We start from the raw sequence: 12,971 nt of genomic DNA, 5'->3' as shown, positions 1-12,971 counted from the left end.
GCATGTTCTACCTACCAGGTATTTCAGGCTTTTTTTTTTCTAGTGATTGTTGTCTACAGATTAAGCAACACAAAAAGTTCAGTACTTAATTTTAATAAAACTGTTCTCTGTTAAACCAGAGACTAATTTAAAGTTGTGTTTTATGTTTTGATTTTAATTTAAAACTCTTGCCGCAGTTTTTATCTGAGGGAAGCTATGCATTAAGTGAAAGAGCCAGCTGTAGCAAGGCAGACTGCTGAGTATCTTCTGAGATCCTAACACTATGTGTGTTTGTCTGCACAGAGCCAGTGGGGTCCCAAATTAACCTTCTCTAGGGCTATGTTTTTTGGTAATTCAAACAAAACTCTTACCAGAACTTTCTTGTTAGCTTGGAGATTTCCTACTTCAGGGGTCCTGCTCGGCACCCAGTTATCCCAGCATGGGATAACTACTAGTTTGGATGAAGGTAAGGACTGGAGATGGTCTAGATTTTGATGGATGCTTCTAGAAATGGGTTTTTATTTTGGTTATTTAAAATAAAATTAAAAAGAATAAAAAACAACAAAAAAAAAGGTACCTTGTCCTATCTCTGGAGGTGTATCTTGTAAGGAGAGACATCAGAGCACATCCGCTTCTCAGCCTTTAAATGAGAAAGCTCTTTGATCCACAGATCAATTTCTGCCCTTGGTGATCTTGGTGATATCCACAGGTTTGTGGAAGCAAATAACTGCTTATATTTTGTACCTTTATGCATGGTATGTGCTTTGGTAGCTCACAGACTGTAAATACTAGGCCACAGTGGGACAGTGATTGTCCTATTTCCCAAGGCAGAGAGGTTCAGTTTAACCTTAGCATCCAGGTGGTAATTTATCCAATTTTGGTGGACTTTGTGGTAATTTATCCAATTAACATTTCATGTTTAACACAATATCAAGCATATTGCACTTTTTGCGAAGGAAAAGGTAAAATAGCTTTCATTTATTGTAATCACAAAATATGCAAGGACTGAAGATGATAGAGAAGGGCTGACCTTCTGAGTTATAACTGGCTCACACTCCTCGTTTCCAATTAGCATTGCTTTTAATGACTTGAAAAAGTTGAACGATGAGGTAAGGTTGTATATTGTCACCTGTCTTCATTGTAACAACAGCAGCAGCAAGAGTGATTCTGGCGTGGACAAAAGGTTTGACTACCTCTGTTAGAATTTTTAATTTCCACTTTAATGTCAACAGATTTTTAATAGAATCAGCTGTTTGTTTTGACTTTCTTATTACAGAGGACTAGTAAAAATAAAAAATAAAATTGCAGCATCCACCTACCACAATAAAATAATCCTTTACAAGACAGTATGCATTTTGGTTTTAGAAGTTTATGCTGCTGCCTGCAGAAAGGCAACCTTAAGTGAGGTTGACAAGATAGCTGTAGATTGAAAAGATTGCTGATAATCAGAAAACCTTAGATGCAGTGATGTAGCAAAGACATATCAGCTCAAGTAAAAAGCTGGTAGGCCAGGGTTATCAATGAATATTATCTAATACAAACCAAAGTCATCCAGAGTCAGATGTGCATGTGCAGCATAACACTTATCTTAAAGTTGATTTTTGTAATTTGCTGCTGGTGATAAAATATTCTGTGCAGTCCTTTTGTACAATAAAGCTAATAAAAATAGTAACACTTGCTTGCCCCTTTTAGATACTTGACCTTTTCTCCACAGTCTACTTCCTTATGCCAGAGAATCCTGTAAACACAGTCCCCAATAAAGACATATAGTCCCTTTGCAACATTCACTGTCAGAGCAAATTTCTACTCTCTGTCAGATCCATGACATCGGTTGTATTCATCAACTCCACAGGAAGTCTGAAGGATTTGTCATTCTGCTTCAGCTCCAAAATAATTGCTTTGCATTTTGGAAGATAACACAGTCCCTGAATGCGTGTTTCTTCTGGAGGACAGCTCTACAGGGAAATTTAATAGATGAATTCTCCCTTAGGAACAGGCTTCTATATGTTTTAGTCAGAAATCTATTTTAGAAGCCACAAGTGTATATTAGGAGCTATGTGGCTAAAGATGGCTTATTAGTCACCATGTGTTTTAACTGCTGTGAATTTATATTTTAAGTGTGCCAGAACTTAAAAGACTAAAACATCCTACTCCTAGTTTAAAATGCCTTTTTTTCTTCCAGTTATGCAGAAGTTATTACATATATTGTACTACCACCCTTTCAATAGATGTGTTTAAAAATGGAGAGTTAGCAATAGACACCTACTTGCTTCCTGGACGTTGCACCCTGTGTATCTTCCATTTTGTGAAAAAACTAGCCTCTGCATTTAGTAAATGGGCAATTTGGGGTTTTCAGTCCTCTGTGTGCTGTACACTTCAGCAGCTCCATAAACTGGTAGTCCAGGCACTCAGAGAAATTGCCTGCGTGTGCAAGAGTTCTCAGGAGCAGGACTTCCATTTCTACCTACTTACACTACTATTAAATAAAATAAAATGCTACACTATATTCTTTATCCTATATAATGCTGGTTGAAGGCTTCAAAGAATTAAAGTTGGTTATGTGAACCTGGACATATTCTTAATTGAAAACTGAATTATTATACTCCTGTCAGAAAATTATTCCGCTGTGCTAGCAGTGTACAGAAGGCACTCTGTGGCAGGGAGGTGAGGGTTCAGGTATTCCAAATACTTGAAGTCTTGGCAGCTTGACTTCAAAAATATATATATTGTATAAAACTTTTTCTGATGTCTCTTTTTCATGTTTGTGTTCTACAAAAGCTCTGTTTTCCCAACTTAATAAAATTTAAAAATATCCATGTGGACAGAAGAGCCGGCCCACGAAGAGGATGTTCATACAGACATAGCTTCTATTCCTTGTTATTAGCTGTTTCTGAAACACATGGAGAAAAAAAATAACGTAATAATTACTTTAGAATAGGTCTTGATATTCAATATATCCTATAGAAATTCCGTATGCAAGTTCCCTGGAAGTACCACAGCATGAAGGGGCTAGTTGCTCTTCTCCAAAATCTGTAAAGATGTTCTGTGTGGACTCGAAACAGCCACAAGCAGCTGCTGGCTGCTTCCTCTTCCCCCATCCCATTCATACAGTCTTCCTCTTTTAGGCATTAACATCGTTATATGAAATCCAGTTATGCTGGGATGATTTTACGCTCCTTCCCACCCTGCTGCCTGTTCTCTTAACAATTTTTGAAATCACTGGATAGCTTTGGTCACGCTTGACACAGAAGCAGAGCTCTCACAGACATCAAACTTAAAGTAGTCTTGTGTAAGAACAAGAGGCAATGGGCACAAATTCAAACAAGAGATTTAAACATAAGAACAAGTTTTTCTTACAAAGACCTTGCAAGGATAGGATGGGAATATGGGACTTGGGGTTCTTGTAATGGATGGTGGTACTGCCACAAGGCTGGGGAGGGAACACAGAGGAGGTGGAGTTTTGCAGGGAAATGCAGGTGACAGGAAAGAAGGGTCCAGCTGCAACACAGAGGCTGACAATTAGTATGAATATTGCAAATCCTTTTAGTGATTCTGAACTCAACACTCACATAGTGTCACTGAGCATTCCTTTGTTCAGAGAGGAGCCTTGGCTACTTTTAGAGCACTGTTTATTTTGTGCTGTGATCAACTCATATCCTTTCAGTTATCTCCTCTCAGAGGCAAGACTTTGAATGCTTTTGATCTCTCTTAGAGCAAGAATTTTTTCCATTCCCTTCAGCAATCTTGCTTCCCTGCCCAGAACCTTGTTTTAGTTCTTCAATATCCTTTCAAGATGGAAGAATTGCTCCTTTACACAACAGCATCCCAAATTTAAAGGCTCGCTGTTCCATTCTTAACAATGTTTGCTTTGCTCGCTCACAGCTGTTCACTGAGCTGTCTGTACTGGTGTGCTCCTATCCTCTGAAATGTGTTACAGAGATAGGAGCAGGACTGCTCCTTCTGCTTCTCTAGACATATTGTTGGGGAGAATATTGTCAAGGCAGGTAAATGCAGAAAGAAAGTATTTCATCAAAGCTGTAATCATTGCACGATGAAATCTCTTACTCTTCAGAAGCAGGAGTCTGTTAATTTTTTTTTTTTGTTTGTTTGTTTGTTTTTGTTTGTTTGTTTTTGTGTTTGTTTGTTTGTTTGTTTGTTTTTCCTGAGGTTTCCTGGAAACAAATAAGTGCTTTGCTGAACTAACAGCACAAAAAGAGAATTCTGACCCTTTGCAAAAGTTTAGGGGTAAGATACAAAAAAACATTCAAGTGAATATACTTTTACAGACTTCACAGGCAAAGCTATATGGCATAAAATTGAAGACCCTGCAAGAATATAGCTGCTGACAGCCAAAAATAGCTTTTTTATACAGTCCAGCTTAAAAAAAAAAAAAAAAAAAAAAAAAAAAAGGTAAAAATATACAAGTGATAAACTTTTAAATAGATGAGAAGTAACAAGGAGGTGAGTGCATTTTTTAGTCACTACATATCTAATTCTACTTGAATAATCAGAAGGTCATGAAGGCATGTATGCTTGGGCCAAACTGTTTGGCCAGCAACCTACTGATCTTCTAGGCTGCGATGTTCATGCTGAAAAATGTTTTCCTGAATCCCGTGGCAAGTGGAACATGCTGGGTTGCTACAGTTGGTGCAAATGTGTCTTTCTCCACCAGCCAGAGAAGCTGGCCTGCAAAGCGCTTTCAAATGCACATTTCTGGACCTGCCCAGCAACACTTCTGAGTGTAGGGTACTCAGTGAATATTGAGGAAGGAGAAATAACTTTTGCAGAAATACTGTGATGATGAAAATGTGAATGTAATTTCAAAGTCTGATGGAGGCTTAGTCCGGTTCCCTCACCTTCTTCTCTTAACTGGTTTTGTAATTCTCTGAAGGCAATTTATTTGCCCGGTGTTTTTTCCTTCCCACTATGTGACTGCATTTACTGTGCAACGTGCTTTCACCGCAGTGCTACACTGCTGATTTCAGCTGGTAATGAGAATAAGGGGATCTAAAATGAATGTCCGGCACAGGATGGAAATCGCACAGCAGTGTTAAGGCATTAACCCATAAAAACAAGCTTGGCAAATAATAATGAGCAGAGTCATGATTTTAACATTGGTTTCTGTTTTCCAAGACTGTGTGCTACAATCTAGCATTCTTTCCAAACAGGGAAAATATATCACTGGTAAGACTCATATATTATATGATGACCCATGAAAAGAGTGGTAGTGTCTTTAGCAAAAAGCAAAAATATCTCTTAACATTAATAAAAATATTTATGTCCCTCCCTCTTTCTTGTCTTAAACTGCAAAAAGCAGCAGCTGTACCCCACTGAGGACAGCAGAGCTTTTCTGTCTCCTAAGCAATAACCCATGCAGTCCTTCCCTCCTCTGTCAACATACCTATCTCTGTTGCTGCTGCACCATCCACAGCTTCTCCTGTTTCTTCTTCTTTTGTTTCAGGCCCTCCACTTACTATCTCACTGAGCAGCTCAGTTTCCACCTGTTCTCCCGTCTCACCTGGGAACAGTAACCATGGAGATCAAATTAGGATCCACTGAAAAAGCACCACAGGCCCCAGCTCCTTCCTGCACACCTGATTTTGCTCCTTCAGCTCTCCAGTGCCCTTTACAGGGGCACAGTGTGGAGGTATCAGCTGAACGGATCAACCAGGATGCTCCCCATCATTTCCCATCATCCAGGTACACACATGCCTCATGCCTGTGAAATCCTCCTGACACTTTAATAAAGTGCCCTTGACACTCTATTCAATATACATCATAAGCATGATCACTATTCAAATTAATTTTCCTAGGTAATGGATTTTTTTTTTAACGTGTGCAGTTCTATTTGCAGTTGGAACAAAACAGTAACGTGCCATTCTGGCTCAAACTGTGCAGTGGGGAAGCTACTACATAATTAATCTACTCACATAGCTACTAAAGGAAAACAAAAGTCCTTATGCACCACAGCATAAAAAAAGAAAAGTTCCTTCTTCATCACATACCTCATGGGAAGAAAATGTATGCAAGTTAAGACACTGGAATATTACTTCTACCTTAGCACAAATAAGAGGAAAACTCTTTTCCCCAAAACATTGCTTGCTCGTCCTTCAAGCAGCATGGAAAGCTCAGTGGACAAAACCCAATAACTTATCCCTAGTCCAGCTGTGAGCATGCTTTCATGTAAAGGAGGTCCCACTACATCATTCAGGGGGTGCTGTTCTGCCCCCAGTGCTGCACCACAAAGCTTATAGATGGTGATTAATGACACTGGAGTTTTCAGCCAGGTGTGACTCTGTGTTTTGGAGGTGAGCATCTAGTCATTTACTGTTTGTATAAAACAAGACTTTATTCCAAGTGATAGATCTCCATTTTATCTAGAAGAGAACCTCAAAATTCTTTTACAAAGAGACACGGGAGAGGACAAGCCAATGCCCATCTTCAGCTACTGGGAATCGGATTTATGTAGCCATTTCATGTGTGTGCACAGCAAAGCCACGGGGTTAAGAGGCAGTGAATGCAATGGCTTCTGGGCATCCCATAGAGAAGTCCTTCTGCATTTTGGACTTCGTCAGGGCAAATGTGGAGTGAAGAAGGCTGCAGATATCTTGTTTCCTTGCAGAGAAATGCCTCTCATGTGCTTCACCTGCTTATTCCCTGAAGAACTGCTCCCCAAGGAAGTATCCAATTCCTCAGTGAGCTGCTTTGTACCATTTAGGAGAAAGCTGATTCCTCCTGTGAGGTGTTCACCTTCTGCATGTACAGACAGAGACACACATCCTGGGGGCATTAACCCAAAGCAGAGTACAGCCTGCAATCTCTGGCAATGGCCATAGCTCCCGCTAAAGGTCCCTCTGACAGCTGCCTGGTGCAGTGGAGATCTCTTCTGCCTCAGGCACGCAGCCTTTGTCCCAAGCTGGTCATCTCCAAGGGGCTTTGGAAAGCCCAGCCCCATGTCCCTCCAATGTTGTCTCTATTCTGCTTGCTTAGTAGCTTGTTTAGGACAGACTGGATATGCCAAGGGTGCGTCTAAGAACTGCTTTTTCCTCTACAGATAGACATCCAGCCCCCAACTTCATGTGCACAGGGATGTTGCTCTATAGTTAACCCAGGTAACTAAGGAATAGAGCCTTTGGGCTCTGCAAATACAAAGCATTGTGTCTGAGCTACACAGAAACACAACATTGAAAGAGGGATATGGTGGGGCATCTTACCCGCTAAGAACACAAAGGTTGTGAAATGAAATAGCAGAGAGAATGGCTGGAAATGCTGATTGAATTTATTACAGCTTGGACTTGTGAGCCTGAGGCTTCCCCACCCATGCCTTATTATGCTCTACATCGTACAGACTCTGTGGGCCAAATTCTGACTCCAGAAGCTCACATGAGGCTCTCCCTAAACTCAAAGGGAACCCCCAACGTGTCTCTGGAGGCAGAATTTGGTCTCCCGGATTTACAAAAGCACAAATATTACCCTCAATGAAGTGGTCCTCTTCAGTAACATGCACTTTGTTGACGATTTCCACTACAGAGCTGTCACTGCCCTCTACCAGCCCACTGTCCTCCAACGGGTCTGGCGGCGGTGACCCAGCATCTTCTGCCGGTGTTGGTGGTGGTGAAGGCTCTGTGCTCTCCTCTCGCCACACAGACGGCAGCTCAGAGCTCTCCTCCGACCCCACAGGCAGCGGCTCTGTGCCCTCCGGCTCCTCCCTGTCCTGAACCGAACTGATCTTCTCCTCCTCAGCTGGGCTCACAGCCTCAGCTTCGTCCCCTGGCAGGCACTCGCCTGGGTTGGTCTCCTCAGAGGCGAGACTCACCACCTCTGCCGGGCCCAGCTGGGTTTGGTCAGCTATGGTCTCGTAGTCATCTGCGGTTGGGGTGTTCTCACCTGGTGATGCTGTTAGACACAGCAAGGAAAAGAAAGAGAGTTACAGATAATGGATGAGTGGCCATTTAGGTTAGATAAGGCCTAGACTCAGCGGGGACTGGGCCACACAAGCACTACCTGTCAAAGAGCTCACACCTACAGACAATACTTGCTCACCCGGGCTGCTGCTCCTGCAGGACGACTCTGTTTGTTTGTTTGTTTAATATTAAGTTACTATTCATATTCCTTTGTCCAACAAACCATTCCACGACAGGAAGGCTCACCTCAAGAAAACTTCCACTCCTTTCATCTTTCATCAACTCACTTAAAGCAATGGGCCTTTCTGGCAGACAAAATTTATGAACAAAGACATGGCAAAATTACTCTGACAGGCATTTAAGGATGAAAGTTGAAGACTCAAATTGAGCTATACCTACCTATCAGACTGATTTAATCCCTTTCTGATTAAATTCAGTTTGACACGAGCTTGTACTTGACCTTGTCAGAAGGAATGTCAGGATGGAAACACTGGGAGGTCATGCACAAAATTTGTTTAGGTAATAATTGCAAGATCTGGATGAATTGCATTTTTGGGGAAAATCATTATTGTAGTATCAAAGACTGAGCAGAACTGTATGATTTTTCTTATACACAGGCAAACACAGTGAAGAAAAACGTAATACATCTCATTTTTTTGGAGGCATTCAAGCAAATCAGGTAGGACACTGGCAAGGAGCAAGTCGCCAACAGCAGCTCCAGCTGGGTCCAGCCATCTCCCTCCACTCAAAATTTACACTCCCTCGGGGACAGGTGACTTCAGATGCCCTTTTCTGACCATTTAGCACCTACAGCAGCAGTCAGAAGGGAGCAGGCGCTGAGCTGCTTTTGTGGTCTTAGTCCTCATTACTGGCAATGTAATTAATCTGTGTGCCAGCTGGGTGTCAGCAAGGCTGACAGCCACAGGGTAGAACCCCAGGTCTTCGATGTGTTTGTTGGAAATGTTATTAGGGTATTGCAATGTGCTGTGTTATGGTCTGCTTATAGTATTGCATGGGGATTACGCGTGTTACAGCACGATCACACAATAGCTCAACCTGTCAGCTTAACTCCTCCGTGTGATTTTTTTCCACCCAGTAATATTTTAAAAACAAAAAATGTGAAAATTCTAAGAATTTGAGGTTGTGGTTTAAAGAAAGGAGTAGACAGGGTTTTCAACAGCTCTTAAAGGCACGAGAAGAACACAAAGTCAATGAAAGGCCCATTTACACACCTCGGATTTGTGGCTATGTAGAGGTACGGTTATCTATAACACAACACAAAGAAAAGGAGGTAGGATGAGCTGCGTAAGTCAGTGTCCTTTCTCCGTGGGTAGAGGGTTTCACAAAGCACATTGCTGCTCTTTTTAAGCCTGCTATGAGTAATTTCATCAAATGACACAGCTCTTGTGATACAGGATACAGCAAATGTGTTACCCCGTTTACCTTCTCAAGATCTCTATCACACCTTATCTGCCAGGTACAACTTTCCCTAACATGAAAGTCAATGTGGAATCACTTTCTGCAAACAGATAGCTAGTCAAAGTAACAGTAAATAAACCTTAAACTTGGCAAGAGCCTGCTCGCAGTGTTTCACAAGAAAGGCTCCTTCTGTGCACAGAGTTCTGGTGATTTTAGGCTTATGGCCCTTATTTTCCAAAGGGATCAGTGAGAGCACAAGTGTCCATCCACTGTTCAAGTCCCAACAGCTTCTGGGTCCCCAGCATCTTGTCAGAGCCACACACCTCGAAGAGTCTCACATTGGCTACCCTAAGCAGCAACTACCTATGCCAACAGACAAGAGGCTTGATCTTTTCACGTGTTATTTTTTATCCCTTTATACACTTCTCATGCCTTCATTTTGCTTACTACAGGTGGACAGGGATCATAGAAAACCCACAGGCAGAAATAAATGAGACATGAAAACTGCTGTTTCTACCAGTAACAGAAACTTAACTCCACAAAAACAGTAAAAAATTACTGGGAATTTCCTGCAGCTCCTATAAACATCAGCTGGTCCTCTCTTCATCAAGACATTTTTTATAAATTGTATTATAAAATACTCCCATGCAATGTGAAACTTGCACTGCTGGAAAGCCTTGAAGCATTCTTCTGCTCTCAATTAAATGCAAAGAATTCTCTAATACGGAAAAAATGAACCCCCCTGGTAATCTGTTCAATACCTTCATCTGCAACAGGAATGAAAATTGTGTGGCAGTCAGCATTCTTAGGATGCCTTATTGTTTTGTTTATAAACTATCGTTTTTGTTTTGTTCATAATTTATAATTTTTATTTTCCCTGATAGACAATTTCAGCTGGAGGAGCAGTGAAAAGCACATTGAATTTAAGTGAACCGCAGGTACAATATTTTACCTTTGCCTTCTTTCTTTCCTTTTGAAAGAGCCTCAAATTTTTCTGAGTTATACATCAATGGAATTAAACGAAATACATTTTTTCCACTGGCACATTCAGAGAAGTTTATTTCAAATTCTCTTCTCCCACTAAATTAAATTAGAAAACAACTAACATATCCCGCTGGTAATAAAAGTCCAAATAATTGAAGTATTTCAGATGTAATTACAATTAATTACACATTATCATGACATTAGCTTATGTATTCAGGACTTTAAATTATTATACTAACATGAATAAGACTTTAGACAGAATTCTTGAGGTACTCAGAACAAATAACTTCAGTTATTTCCCTGAGCCTTTCAGCATTCCTGCACAAAGCATTAATATCTTTCAGCTAGAGGACAAAAAGGCAGAGGAATTCAGTACATTGACCAGGTGAACAAGACAGCAGGTACGATATGAAAAGATTTCTGATGATATTTTCCACAAGGCTGCCTGTATGCTGTCTCTATAGTGGCACACACAGCACTCACCCCATGCAACCTGCTAGCACCCCTGCAATCACAACAAACCATAATATTGCGAGGCAAGAAACAGAAAATAAATACACACAGAAAACTTGGATGCTGCAGCCAGAAGAACAGCAACAGAAGGATAAACTCGAGAATACGGGAAAGAAACGCAGCAAAATGAAAAGCAAACAACCTGTGTGCATCCCCAGGACGTACCCTTTTGGAGAGCTCGGCATCGCTATCTGCAGCGTTTGGGTTCTTACAGTGAGAGCTCCCCAACCTCCTTATTATTATAAGGGGGGTGGGAGAGATCCCAAACATGGGATCTGTGAGGGATTATGGAATTTTTGTAAGGTGTTATGGAAAACCTGAGGGGCTCTTGAGCTCTTAAGAGCCCCTCGGGTTTTCTGCAGCACCTGTGGGAAACGGTGAGCATCCTGTGCCCCAGAGACCGACACCCCCATGCCCCTTGCCCCTATTGCCCCCCACCTTCTTCCCCAGCCCAGCTCACCCCGCAGAGGCTCCCCGGTGCCAGTGGGGTGCTCTTGGGGCCGGCTGCGGGCGCTGCTGGAGCAGCCCATGGCGCTGGAGCCTCTTCCCAGCTCCAAGGGGGCGGGCGGTGCTGGGGCTGGGTGCTGGGGCAGGGGGGGGGGACAGGGCGAGGAGGGGCTGAAATTGCCGCTGGGCAGAGCAGGGAGATGGAGCCGGGGGGGTGAGGAGGTGGCTGGGACTTGTGGGCTTGCAGCAGTTCCTCTAGGGACTGTGGATGAAATGCTGGGGATAGCAGAGAGGTTTAAGCGCAGGGATTCCTTCCCTTAGCGATTTTTTCTGAGTGACAGCAGCTGGAGGTCTGGTGAATTTAATCCTGCGTCTCTAAAACTTGCTGGCACACTTTGAGCCGGGCTAGCAGACAAATATGGGGACCCATCTGCCAGGTAGGAGGGTCCAGGGTCTTGATAAGGATATCAGACAGACTTAGAGACCGTGCTGATCTGTGAATCAATGATCCCAGAGATGCTGAGGCTGTCAGGGCCCTCTGGAGCCACCCGGTGCCACCCGTGCCCAAGCAGGGACACCCAGAGCAGGGTGCCCAGCACCACATCCAGGCGGCTGCTGAAGGGCTCCAAGGAGGAGACCCCACAGCCTCTGGGCAGTCCCAAAAATATCACTGCGAGTGACCCAGCATGATGTTGGCAGATGGAAATGCTTCACAGCTCTCCCCTGGACAGGGCGCCTCTCCACAGGTTTCCTGCCATCTCTAACCTGAACCACCCTGGTGCTTCCCTAAAGGAGGGCAGTAGCCAAATAGCCAGAAAATTACCATTAGCACTACACAAACTAAACAATCATCTTGAATGAGTCATTTTTATAAAGGAAAACATTTTATTTTATTCTGAAATATATACAGGGAAATTAAAATAAAAGGTAAACTGTGAGCGTTCAGTGATAGCCGTATCTCCAGAGGCAAAGCAAGGAATACCTGATGTCCTATTTACTCAGGTAAAAATACACTTCCATAAGCAACCTTTGTAAGGTTCTGGCAATCTTTAAGTTCCACAGATCAGTGCTACATGGTCAAACTCCTTTAACTCGTTCTGGAGATCAGTGGCTGTTCATAATTTGGAATATTTTGGACAAGAGTCCTACTCCAACTAGTAAATTTATGTCTACTTTCTGATCCCTGAAAATATATACCCACAGCCTGGGACTTACCATATCACAGTAGACTTTTCAAAATGTGATATTAATATGGAGTATTATTTTTTAAACTATGACTCCTTTTCTCAATTCTTTGGCTATTCTTTACAGAATAAAATATCCTAGAGTTTATTGTGCTAGACAATTCAGGCCAAATTTTCCACTGAGGCACATCTGTGTAGCTCCATTTACAGCTGCTCTGTGATGATGATTTGTGACCTGCAGGAAACTGCCTTCTGAAACACAGCTTTTTATTTTGCCTGGGATGGCAATGACCTCGAAACTTAGCTTCTAAGATGTACCTTGTGCTTTCTAGGAAAAAAGAGAATCTGAAGGTCTTCTTATCAGACTACCTACTATTTTTAGAAATCTGTATCTCTGGATTTCTGAACACTTTGGCCCTTAGAAAGGGTAAATATCTTTTTGTACTGGCACTCCAAGATAGCTATACATATATATATATGAATATATTTATATATGTATTTATCTATACACGTGTACACACACATGCATGCACTGCTTAGC

General features: G+C 42.2%; 1 protein-coding gene across 2 annotated transcripts; it reads right to left on the bottom strand.

Moving 5' to 3' along the window:
• Positions 1 to 352: 352 nt before the first annotated feature.
• On the bottom strand, positions 353 to 11,409 carry ERICH5 (glutamate rich 5). Of its 2 annotated transcripts, XM_068672333.1 has the most exons (4): positions 11,260 to 11,409; positions 7,453 to 7,875; positions 5,381 to 5,497; positions 353 to 2,869 (listed from the first exon to the last, which is right to left on the bottom strand). In XM_068672333.1, exons 1-4 carry the CDS (start codon positions 11,327 to 11,329, stop codon positions 2,847 to 2,849), a joined length of 633 nt encoding a protein of 210 aa, XP_068528434.1. In that variant the 5' UTR covers positions 11,330 to 11,409; the 3' UTR covers positions 353 to 2,846. The 2 variants fall into 2 exon arrangements, with proteins under 2 accessions (XP_068528434.1, XP_068528433.1); XM_068672332.1 differs by lacking the exons at positions 353 to 2,869; positions 5,381 to 5,497 and having other exon boundaries at positions 5,507 to 7,875.
• Positions 11,410 to 12,971: the final 1,562 nt, after the last annotated feature.

This window comes from Anas acuta, chromosome 2 (genome assembly GCF_963932015.1).
Source record: "Anas acuta chromosome 2, bAnaAcu1.1, whole genome shotgun sequence".
Classification (NCBI taxonomy): Eukaryota; Metazoa; Chordata; class Aves; order Anseriformes; family Anatidae; genus Anas; species Anas acuta.
This window is presented reverse-complemented; position numbering and strand designations above follow the sequence as displayed.